At 43.6% G+C, this 12,951-nt stretch overlaps 1 protein-coding gene across 1 annotated transcript in view; it reads left to right on the top strand.

Moving 5' to 3' along the window:
- The window catches only part of LOC115172789 (leukocyte tyrosine kinase receptor-like), a 97,431-nt gene that overhangs the window by 54,845 nt on the left and 29,635 nt on the right, over positions 1-12,951 (top strand). Inside the window, exons 7-12 of the mRNA XM_029730539.1 lie at positions 1,358-1,507; positions 5,019-5,119; positions 5,494-5,654; positions 5,887-5,981; positions 9,585-9,683; positions 9,923-10,097. Of these exons, the coding sequence (XP_029586399.1) occupies positions 1,358-1,507; positions 5,019-5,119; positions 5,494-5,654; positions 5,887-5,981; positions 9,585-9,683; positions 9,923-10,097 (781 nt within the window). The remainder of the gene's footprint in view (positions 1-1,357; positions 1,508-5,018; positions 5,120-5,493; positions 5,655-5,886; positions 5,982-9,584; positions 9,684-9,922; positions 10,098-12,951) is intronic.

Below are 12,951 nucleotides of genomic sequence, written 5' to 3'. Positions count from 1 at the left end.
TATTCTCGAAATATTGTACTATCCGTGCAAAAATGTTGTTTTTACCAAGTGCCACCACACATTGCCGTTTATTACACTTGGCCCTACTATTCCGTAGATAGGCCTTCTCCATAATTCATTGTTAGCTTAGATAAAAAATGTACTCACTAAAAACAATATTTTTTCAAAGTAAGTTTTATAACGTTGGATCAGATTATGTTTGAATCATCTTCGGGAAAAAGAGTTCCCCCATCTTTAAATCACACTGTTTTTGTTGAGTGTGGTGCTACTGGCAGGGTGCATGCCGCTTGCATAAACTATATTAAAGTTTAATGACCATGATAAATTGTTAATCCTTTCACTGGAAGCAGTGTATTAGCCAACAGTAAGTGCTCTCCTCCTCTCTGTCTCAGTCCCTTATGCTAAAAGCAAAGTATAACAACCACTAGATGGACATTGCATTAAGAGACAGAAAAGTGCCAGCCAGAGTCCTCCCACTAAGGCTAATATGTTCCTTTGGACCATTCTCTGTGGGTTTGTTAAGATTACTGTTTCTCCGAGACACCCTTTGAAACTGAAATACCATTATTCAACTATAATTTGAACTGAAATGCTCTTTTAAACTGCAGCTTTGTAAAATTATTCAGTGAATTTAGAAATTAGTGAAAACATGAAGGTACACTCAGTGCTTACAGCCCTTGCATCAATGCTCACAACAACACCATTAGTCATACAAGCCTTCTCAACACTCACAGGTTGCCATGTATTGTCATGAGTCTTGTCCTGGAGGCAGAACTGAGTGATTTTTGTTAGATATTTAGTCAAAATGTGCTATATTGTACAAATTAATTTAAACAGAAATGCGCTTTTTTGGTCTTAATTTAAGGTTTGGCATTAGGATTAGCAGTGTGGTTAAGGTTAGGGTTAAGCACTCTGCAGAGCTGCCTCCAGAACAAGATTCACGACGAAGAACACTAACCTGCTCAACACTCAATCAAAACATTCATCATTCAATGCAAAGAATAGTTCCTACATGGAGAATAAAACTGATTCCTCCAGTAAGTAATGAAATGAATAATGTCTATTGAATAGTGGAACCCTGGAGAGATGACATGGCTTCAGCACAATAGGATAGCCTGCCTTTTGCACATTCAAAAGCCACTACATTTTGAGAAGAAAATATAATGTGCTGGAGTGCTCAAATTAGTATACAAGGTGTTCTTTAAAAAGGTTAGTCAATAGATCTTGTCACCCTGCCCTATTTGATCATTTCCTAGAAGCTTTCATTTTTATAAGCTGTATCCGTATTTATAAGTGTACAGGGCACTGAATGAGCCGGTGAAGTGAGTATGTTCTGGTCCACTGTGTCCCTATGGAGATGCTCTGCCCTATGGAGCCCACTGTTCCTTTGAGCCTGGGTCCTGTGGCTGGTCAACGTCCAATGAGCTGTCCTCTTGGAGGAGGGTCAGTGGGGAGGAACTGGAAGACAGTGAAGACATGCTGGGGACAGCTCTGCAAAATACACAAGGTAAATGGTGCAAAACACAACAGGTCAATCGAAGGTAAGCGGACCTAAAATTGCTGGGAAACACTTTATTTGAAGGGGGTATACATGATGACACCTTTATGAGACCAGATATAAATAGCGGTTGGGTATTACATTGTGCTGTATAACGTACCAATTTTACACTAGACTGGTCCTCATCCTGTAAATTACTCAGTCCCTAAACACTAGTGAACATACATTGTACTGATGATGGAGTTCAATCTTGCAACCCTCGTCGTATGTGCAATACAGTATAAGCTTCTTTTGCACCCAATAGGCAATTGACTAGGAATTGTAAATGGAGATATGATGGTGTCAGTGGAGGCTGCTGAGGGGAGGACGGCTCATAGTAGTGGCTGGAATGGAGCAAATTGAATGGCATCAAACAAATGGAAACCATGTGTTTGATGTATTTGATACCATTCTACCAATTCCGCTTCAGCCATTACCTCGAGCCTGTCCTCCCCAATTAAGGTGCCACCAACCTCCTGTGGATGGTGTCCTACAGCTGTAGGGTTCAAATTGAGAATTGGCTTTCAGTTGCTGTTGAGTCTCCTCTCCGTCAGGTCCTGGAGCTAAGAGAGGGGAACTACAGAATGAGGACACTGTATAGGCAAAGATGATCCTTCAGGTTTCTTTCCAAGTTTCTCATATTACACAGAGACTGGAAATCCATTTAGTTTTTTATGACTCCAATGGGATCTCCAACCTCCCCCTGTCTGAGTCTGAAATACCAACATGTTTTAAGCAGACCACCATAGTCCCTGCACCATAGTCCCTGTGCCCAAAAACACTAAGGTAACCTGCCTAAATGACCACTGACCCGTAGCACTCACGTCTGTAGATGGCGCCGGAGAAGAAGGCTGACGTTTTACGTGTTCCTAACTAATTGTATTTTTTTTGTTTGTTTCTTTGCGATGTTTGTAACTTATTTTTTAACTTATTTTGTACATAATGTTGCTGCTACCGTCTCTTATGACCGAAAATACTTCTGGACATCATAACTGTGATTAATCACCACAAACTGGCAGAATCCTTTTTTTCCTTTAACGAGTCTGACGAGCCCGACGTGAATGACATACTGTGACTTCCGGCGCCGACAAAGATGGCCGCCTCGCTTCGCGTTCCTAGGAAACTATGCAGTATTTAGCTTTTATGTGTTATTTATTACATTGTTACCCCAGGTAATCTTAGGTTTTACTGCATACAGTCGGGAGGAACTATTGGATATAAGAGCAACGTCAACTCACCAACATTACGACCAGAAATACGACTTTCCCGAAGCGGATCCTCTGTTTGGCCTACCACCCAGGACAATGGATCGGATCCCAGCAGGCGACCAAAAACAACGACGCCGTAGAAGAAGGGGCAGATGGAGCGGCCTTCTGGTCAGGCTCCGTAGACGGGCGCACCGCTCCCGAGCATACTACTCGCCAATGTCCAGTTTCTTGACAACAAGGTAGACGAAATCCGAGCAAGGGTAGCATTCCAGAGAGACATCTGAGACTGTAACGTTCTTTGTTTCGCGGAAACATGGCTCACTCGAGACACTATCTGAGTCGGTATAGCCACCTGGTTTCTTCACGCATCGCGCAGACAGAAACAAGCATCTCTCTGGTAAGAAGAAGGGTGGGGGTGTATGCCTTATGATTAACGAGACGTGGTGTGATCATAACAACATACAGAAACTCAAGTCATTTTGTTCACCTGACTTAGAATTCCTCACAATCAAATGCCGACCGCATTATCTACCAAGAGAAGTCTCTTCAATTATAATCACAGTCGTGTATATCCCCCCCAAGCAGACACATCGACGGCCCTGAAAGAACTTCATTGGACTCAATGTAAACTGGAAACCACATATCCTGAGGGTGCATTTATTGTAGCTGGGGATTTTAACAAGGCTAATCTGAGAACAAGGCTCCTAAAATTCTATCAGCATATCGGTTGTGCTACCAGGGCGGGCAAAACTCTAGACCACTGTTATTCTAACTTCCGCGACGCATATAAGGCCCTCCCCCGCCCTCCCAGTTCACCCACGACTGCGTGGCCATGCACACATCCAACTCAATCATCAAGTTTGCAGACGACAGAACAGTGGTAGGCTTGATTACCAACAACGACGAGACGGCCTACAGGGAGGAGGTGAGGGCCCTCGGAGTGTGGTGTCAGGAAAATAACCTTGCATTCAATGTCAACAAAACAAGAGATGATCGTGGACTTCAGGAAACAGCAAAGGGAGCAGCCCCCTATCTACATTGACAGGACAGTAGTGGAGAGGGTGGAGAGTTAAGTTCCTCGGCGTACACATCGCGGACAAACTAATGGTCCACCCACACAGACAGTGTGGTGAAGAAGGCGCAGCAACTTTTACAGATGCACAATCGAGAGCATCCTGTCGTGCTGTATCACCGCCTGGTACGGCAGCTGCTCCGCCCGTAACTGGAAGGCTCTCCAGAGGGTAGTGAGGTCTGCACAACGCATCACCGGGTGCAAACTACCTGCCCTCCAGGACACCTACACCACCCAATGTCACAGGAAGGCCAAAAAGATCAAGGACAGCAACCACCCGAGCCACTGCCTGTTCACCCCGCTAACATCCAGAAGGCGAGGTCAGTACAGGTGCATCAAAGCTGGAACGGAGAGACTGAAAAACAGCTTCTATCTCAAGGCCATCAGACTGTTAAACAGCCATCACTAACATTGAGTGGCTGCTGCCAACATACTGACTCAACTCAAGCCACTTTAATAATGGGAAAATGTATGTAATCAATTCATCACTTGCTACTTGTTGTTATCTTCTATGCATAGTCACTTTAATAACTCTACCTACATTTGCATATTACCTCAATTACGTTGACTAACCGGTGCCCCTGCACATTGACTCTCTACCCCCCTGTATATAGTCTCGCTGTTGTTATTTTACTGCTTCTCTTTAATTACTTGTTACTTTTATTTCTTATTCTTATTCAGGTTTTTATTTTTTTTATTTTAAACTGCATTGTTGGTTAGGGGCTCGTAAGTAAGCATTTCACTTTAAGGTCTACTACACCTGTTGTATTCGGCGCATGTGACTAATACAATTTGATTTGATTTTCATTCCAATTCAAGTTTTCAAAACATTTGGAATCTAAAGGCTTTGTAGGCCTAAAGGTTATCACTGAATAGAATTACATTCCTTTGGACAGTTTGTCGATGATTTACAATCAGTTATAACACTTGAGTATTATGAAGGCCAGCAGCATGTTGTGTAATGTAAAACATGTCCTGTTGCTGCTGAGATGATTTCCATTCCTTTTCTGCATTTCAGTTTATAGCTCCAATTGGCTTCAGTCCAAATCGACTTGCACTGCGCCAAGGCAAAATGTATTGTTTTTGAGATGAGGACTGAAAGACTGTTTTCTTCAGAGCTCTATCAGTCATGCCCTGTTGACTGGTGCACTACGTCAGTGTCAACTCCACTCTGTGTTGTGGTTATTGTCTTCTCCCTCAGGCCACTTCCTGTTCCTGGCCGTGAGAAGGAGTAGTTCCAATCATGAGGTGTCTGTCCGGAGTTACTCCTTCCCCCAACCGGTCTCTACTACAGCCTGTCAGGTGAGAGGCGTAAATGGACTTATCTATCCAGCCACCCAATGGCTTCCTTACTAATGAGACAATCTCCCCTTCCAACAACATGTTCACTGATGACTCACTGAGTTCTAGACGTCCTCATTAAGGGAGTTTTAGAAACACCCTCAAAAGATGCCAGAATCAACCAACCATAGCCAAGGCCTGTCTATTGATTTGCATTTTTTGTAATTGGTCCGATTTTCCCCCCCAGACAGCTGGTCTATCATAACAGAGAGCAGTCATCTGGTACTACACACAGAATATCAAACTTCATATAGTTTTAAGTCATGTTAAAGTCTTCAAAAAGTATGTCATGAAATTCACTAATTCACATCCTTTCTGGATGTCTCTGTCTGCAGTTGCATTTCTCCCTGTATCTCTATGGGGAGTTTAATGGCACCGTGCTGTTGTCACTAGAGGAAAATAGTGCTACCACGTCCCGGGTGGTGTGGGAGAGGTCTGGACAGTGGAAAGATAACTGGCAGGACATCACTCTACAGCTACCTGCCCTCCTCAGTGGGTATGGTGCCCTAATGTACTGCTTAATTACTGACCTGAGATGTCAACACATAACATTACAGTACATGAAGTTCAGAGTTAAAGTTTCTTGAGTGATTGTAGTTTGATAAATGATTACTGTGAAAGAATGTGAAAGAATTTATGGTATTTTAATAAAACAAAAACTAATGTGAAATCTAGATTTAGTGCCATACTGTGTTTCTCTCCATTCATTGTGATGTGTGTTCCCCCAGGTTCCACCTCAAGGTGAAGGCTCTGTGGGGACCAGGCTCCAATGCTGACATCGGCCTAGATGACATCACCCTGGGGGCCGCATGCTTTGACACAGGTAGCCCTCCATGCAACACAATCTGTACACAACACAAACAGTCAGGTCTCAATGTAGATACTTAACATGCTGTATGGCTCGAGTACAGTGAGCGACTATTTGGAGGGCTCCAAACACATCATTGAATAATTTCTCAGGTAAAACTCCCTAAATATTTTAAGATTACATTTACTGATTGAGAGGGGCCTCTTTCGGCCTCCTGAGTAGCACAGCAGTCTAAGGCACTGCATCGCAGGGCTGAGGCGTCACTACAGCCTGGGGTTCGATCCCTGACTCTGTCACAGCTGGCTGTGACCGGGAGCCCCGAAGGATGGCGCACAATTGGCACAGCACCGTTTGGGTTAGGGGAGGGTTTGGCTGGCAAGGCTTTCCTTGGCTCATTGCGCTCTAGCATTGCCAGTCAGATGGTGTTTCCTCCAACACATTGATATGGCTGACTTCCAGGTTTGTGTTTAAGTATTTTATTAGGATCCCCATTAGCTGTTGCCAAGGCAGCAGCTACTCTTCCTGGTCTAAACAGACATAAAACATTGTTTCATACAATGCATTTTACAAATGTACATTGCTCTGTTATTACATTACAATATTACAATACTACATCACATTACTAAGAATAATGTGTGGGTGTGTGTAGAGTTGATCTTTTAGACTGTGTCTCTTCACAGTCCGCGTTGTGCCTTGAGTTGTTGTATTATCTGTTTTTTTTATCTGATTTTACTGCTAGCTTGAGTTACCAGAGGTGGAAGAGTTCCATGTACTTATGGCTCTAAATAGTACTGTGTGTTTCCTAGCCTCTATTCTGGACTTGGGGACTGTGTAGAGACCTTTCTGGTGGCTTGTCTTGTTGGGTATGTATGAGTGTCTGAGCTGTGTGTTAACCGGTTAAACAGACAGCTCAGTACTTTAAAACACGTCAATACCTCTCAAATAGACCAGTAGAGATGAAGTCAATATTTCCACTACTTTCAGCCAAGAGAGATTGTTATGCATGTTGTTGATATTAGCCCTCCGTGTACATTTAAGGGTCAGACGTGCTGCTCTGTTCTGGGCCAACTGCAATTTGCCTATGTTAACCGAGCAGTGTGTTAAGAAGCAGCACGGCTTGGCGGGTCATGTTTTAAGGATTCATGTCTCGACCTTCCCCTCTCCCGAGACCGTTGGGGAGTTGCAGCAACGAGACAAGGTCATAACTACAAATTAGATATCACAAAATTGGGGAGAAAATGGGAAAAAATAAAAAACATACAGTATATAAATAAAATTATAAAGGGGTCTCTTTCATAGAGATACAACTAATTCCCTCAACGTGATCAAGACTAAGGAAATGATATTAGACTACAGGAAAAGGAGGACCGAGCATGCCCCCATTCTCATCGATGGGGCTGTAGTGGAGCAGGTTGAGAGCTTCAAGTTCCTTGGTGTCCACATCACCAACAAACTAACATGGTCCAAGCACACCAAGACATTAGTGAAGAGGGCACGACAAAACCTATTCCCCTTCAGGAGACTGAAAAGATTTGGCATGGGTCATCAGATCCTCAAAAGGTTCTACAGCTGCACCATCAAGAGCATCCTGATTGGATGCATCACTGCCTGGTATGGCAGCTGCTCGGCCTCCGACCGCAAGGCACTGCAGAGGGTAGTGTGTATGGCCCAGTACATCACTGGGGCCAAGCTTCCTGCCATCCAGGACCTCTACACCAGGCGGTGTCAGAGGAAGGCCCAAATAATTGTCAAAGACTACAGCCACCCTAGTCATAGACTGCTCTCTCTGCTACCGCACGGCAAGCGGTACCAGAGCACCAAGTCTAGGTCCAAGAGGCTTCTAAACAGCTTCTACCCCCAAGCCATAAGACTCCTGAACATTTAATCAAATGGCTACCTCGACTACTTGCATTGCCCCCCCCCCCCCCCTCTTTTACGCTGCTGCGACTGTCTGTTATTATCTATGCTTAAGTCACTTTAATAACTCTACCATATGTATATATTACCTCAATTACCTCGACTAACCGACTAACCGGTGCCCCCTGCACATTGACTCTGTACCGGTTTACCCTGTGTATAGCCCCGCTATTGTTATTTTACTGCTGCTCTTTAATTATTTGTTACTTTATTTATTTTTTGTAGTTGTATTTTTCTTAACTGTATTGTTGGTTAATTAAGGGCTTGTAAGTAAGCATTTCACTGTAAGGTCTACACCTGTTGTATTTGGCGCATGAGACAAATACGATTTGATTTGAAATAGATTCCTTAAAGGACCACTAGATGATGGCTATAAGTTCACATGGCCTATATCACTGAATTACGGCATTCACCTGAGTGATGCCATGACTGAATAGATTATAGTTGGGACACAGTAACATTCAGTGGAGAGCAACACCCCATGACAACTGCTGACCCCCCCCCCCCTAACCCACATGAAGTTGCAAATGAGATCGTTAATAGAGCATGCCTTAAGACTGGAAGCAATAGAGCTATTGAGGAAGAGTCAAAGAAAGAGAAGTCTTAACCGAAGCATGATGCACACAGATGCGTCAGCTAACCGCCATCTCCAAATCGGCTGGAGAGCTCACCTGGAAGACAACACACTGCCTGATTGCTTCTGAACGGGGGAAACCGACCGTAGAATACTTCTCCCTGGGATTGAATCCGCAATCTGACAATAAAATCAGCAGGTTCCTGTGTCATATACGTTATTGTCACACTGGAACACAGATCTTCTTCGCTCCATCCATTGTTATCTACCATAAAGCTTTTTGGTCAGACATTTGGGGGGAAGCCTGCCAACATTAGTTTTATTTGATAGGCATTGTACCCAGATGCGGTTGGGTAAATATTGGAAGGAAGGGAGGAGGGGGGCTTGCAGAGGTATTCCCGGTTTCATGCAAGGCATGCAAGTTGGCGACGCCAGACAGCCGCCAATTGGGCGGGATATGATCAGCATGCAGATTTATCGTCCCTATTACGCTTTACTGGAGCACATCTCCAGACCCTCCAGAATTCCACATCTAGTTGCAGCTACTAAATCATAACCACCCTTATCTTGTCTCCTGCTAACACTTTCACGATGTCATCCCTCATCATTATTACTTATCACCTAAAGCCCTTCGTCTTTCTCCACTTTTTCCATAAGTCTGTCTGTCTCTGTCTCTGTCTGTCTGTCTCTCACCCCAAGTCCAATCGGCACCCTGCAGCTCATACATGCTTAGAAAGGGTTTTTCGACTGTCCCCATATGAGAACACTTTTTGGTTCCAGGCAGAACCATTTTTGGTTCCAGGCAGAACCCTTTGGAAAGGGTTCTACATGGAACCCAAAATGATTCTACCTGGAACCAAAAGGGTTCTACCTGGAACCAAAAAGGGTTCTTCAAAGGGTTCTCCTATGGGGACAGCCAAAGAACCCTTTTAGGCTCTAGATATAACCTTTTTTCTTAGTGTATGCCTTTTTATCTACTTAGCTTTGGACCTTAAGCTGCTCCCAAAACCAAATGTACACTCTAAATTCTATCTCTGTCTCTGTCTTTGAATTGACCATGATTCATGGAAAATGTATGAAAGAGAATGTTTTGTAGCGATTAATGTGTCTGTCTCTCTCCCTCTCAGATCTCAACTCCCTGCTGCTCGGACACAGATTCTTCCATGAAATGGACTCCATCAGTGAGCAAGATTTCCTCAGCCCCCTCCCAGAGCCCTCTGCCTCAGGTACACTACCAGCTGTTCCAATGGCATATATTTAGCATTTCTAATACCAATGGCCTTTGCGGTTCGATTTTCACAGTGGTTTTTCCTGGCCATTTTTCATAATAAACAAGGTGCTTCCATTAATGTAATTTCCTTTGATTTCCTCAGCAGCTGTTCTACCATATGTCTGTTTGTCTGTCTGTCTTTCTGTGCAACACGGGGAGTTTGTTTGTTGACTGACGTTTGTCTCCTCTCTTCAGAGGTGTCCCTGATGACCTGGTGGTTCACTTCCTGTGGGGCCAGTGGCCCCCGAGGCCCCACCCAGGCCCAGTGTGACAGCGCGTACCGCAACACCAACTTCAATGTCACTGTTGGTAAGGACGGCCCGTTCAAAGGAGTGCAGACCTGGAAGGTACCAGCCACCAACAGATACATGTGGGTGCAAGTTTTGATATGTTCTTCTAATGTTGTAGAAACATGAACGCTACAGACAACAACTGTTTTTGCAATCGGAGCACTTTTGCACTAGACTAAACCAAATCAAATTTTATTGTTCACATACACATGGTTAGCAGATGTTAATGCGAGTGTAGCAAAATGCTTGTTCTTCTAGTTCCGACCGTGCAGTAATATCTAACAAGTAATCTAACAATTTCACAACAACTGCCTTATACACACAATTGTAAAGGAATGAATATGTACATATAAATATATGAATGAGCGATGGCCGTTCGGCATAGTAGATGGTATAGAGTACAGTATATACATATGAGATGAGTAATGTAGGGTATGTAAAGATTATATAAAATTGCATTGTTTAAAGTGACTAGTGATACATTTATTACATCCAATTTTTTATTATTAAAGTGGCTAGAGATTGAGACAGTATGTTGGCAGCAGCCACTCAATGTTAGTGATGGCTGTTTAACAGTCTGATGGCCTTGAGGTAGAAGCTGTTTTTCAGTCTCTCGGTCCCAGCTTTGATGCACCTGTACTGACCTCGCCTTCTGGATGTTAGCGGGGTGAACAGGCAGTGGCTCGGGTGGTTGTTTTTGGCTTTCCTGTGACATCGGGTGTTGTAGGTGTCCTGGAGGGCAGGTAGTTTGCCGCCAGTGATGCGTTGTGCAGACCTCACTACCCTCTGGAGAGCCTTACGGTTGTGGGCAGAGCAGTTACCATACCAGGCGGTGATACAGCCCGACAGGATGCTTTTGATTGTGCGTCTGTAAAAGTTTGAGTGTTTTCTGTGAGAAGCCAAATTTCTTCAGCCTCCTGAGGTTGAAGAAGCACTGTTGCGCCTTCTTCCCCACGCTGTCTGTGTGGGTGGACCATTTCAGTTTGCCCGTGATGTGTACCCCGAGGAAATTAAACTTTACACCTTCTCCACAATTGTCCCGTCGATGTGGATAGGGGGGTGCTCCCTCTGCTGTTTCCTGTCCACGATCATCTCCTTTGTTTTGTTGACGTTGAGTGTGAGGTTATTTTCCTGACACCACACTCCGAGGGCCCTCACCACCTCCCTGTAGACCGCCTCGTCGTTGTTGGTAATCAAGCTTACCACTGTATTGTTGTCTGCAAACTTGATGATTGTGTTGGCGGTGAACAGGAAGTACAGGAGAGTAGAGGTCGACCGATTATGATTTTTCGCCGCCGATACCGATTATTGGAGGGTCAAGAGCGCCGCTGCCGATTAATCGGCCGATTATATATATTTTTTATATAATGACAATTACAACAATACTGAATGAACACTTATTTTAACTTAATATAATACATCAATAAAATCAATTTAGCCTCAAATAAATAATGAAACATGTTTAATTTGGTTTAAATAATGCAATACAAAGTGTTGGAGAAGAAAGTAAAAGTGCAATATGTGCCATGTAAGAAAGCTAATGTTTAAATGCCTTGCTCAGAACATGGGAACATATGAAAGCTAGTGGTTCCTTTTTAACATGAGTCTTCAATATTCCCAGGTAAGAAGTTTTAGGTTGTAGTTATTATAGGAATTATAGGACTATTTCTCTCTATACGATTTGTATTTCATATACCTTTGACTATTGGATGTTCTTATAGGCACTTTAGTATTGCCAGTGTAACAGTATAGCTTTCGTCCCTCTCCTCGCTCCTACCTGGGCTCAAACCAGGAACACATCGACAACAGCCACCCTCGAAGCAGCGTTACCCATGCAGAGCAAGGGAAAAAACTACTCCAAGTCTCAGAGCGAGTGACGTTTGAAACGCTATTAGCGTGCACCCGGCTAACTAGCTAGCCATTTCACATCGGAAACCTTGTTATTTACAAAGTTTTTGGAATAGATTCCTGTTGGAACGTTCCACAAATTATACCCACCCAGGTTGAAGTCATAAACAGCGCAATGCTTGAAGCACAGCGAAGGGCTGTTTGAATGAATGCTTACGAGCCTGCTGCTGCCTACCACCGCTCAGTCAGACTGCTCTATCAAATCATAGACTTAATTATAATATAATAAACACACAGAAATACGAGCCTTGGGTCATTAATATGGTCAAATCTGGAAACTATCATCTCGAAAACAAAAGTTTTTTTCTTTCAGTGACATATGGAACCGTTCCGTATTTTATCTAACGGGTGACTAAGTCTAAATATTCCTGTTAGACATTGATGCTTATGGTTAGGTACATTGGTGCAACGACAATACTTTTTTCGCAAATGCGCTTGTTAAATCAACACCCGTTTGTCGAAGTAGGCTGTGATTCAATGAAAATTAACAGGCACCGCATCGATCATATGCAACGCAGGACACGTTAGATAAACTAGTTATATCATCAACCATGTGTAGTTAACTAGTGATTATGTTAAGATTGATAGTTTTTTATTAGTCTAATGCTAGCTAGCAACTTACCTTTGCTTCTTGCTGCCCTCGCGTTACAGGTAGTCAGCCTGTTAATCCTTGTGGAGTGCAATGTAAGGCAGGTGGTTAGAGCGTTGGACTGGTAACCGAAGGTGGCAAAAAACGAATCCCCCCTGAACAAGGCAGTTAACCCCCGTTTCTAGGCCGTCATTGTAAATAAGAATGTGTTTTTAATCTGACTTGCCTAGTTAAATAAAGGTGTAAAAAAAAAAAAATCGGCAAATCGGTGGCCAAAAATACCGATTACCGATTGTTATGAAAACTTGAAATCGGCCCTAATTAATCGGCCATTCCGATTAATCGGCCGACCTCTACAGGAGAGGGCTGAGAACACACCCTTGTGGGACCCCAGTGTTGAGGATCAGCGGGGTGGAGATGTTGTTTCCTACCCTCAC

This window comes from Salmo trutta, chromosome 33, assembly GCF_901001165.1.
Source record: "Salmo trutta chromosome 33, fSalTru1.1, whole genome shotgun sequence".
NCBI lineage: Eukaryota > Metazoa > Chordata > Actinopteri > Salmoniformes > Salmonidae > Salmo > Salmo trutta.
Note: the sequence above shows the minus strand (reverse complement) of the source record. Positions and strands in the feature narration are given on the sequence as shown.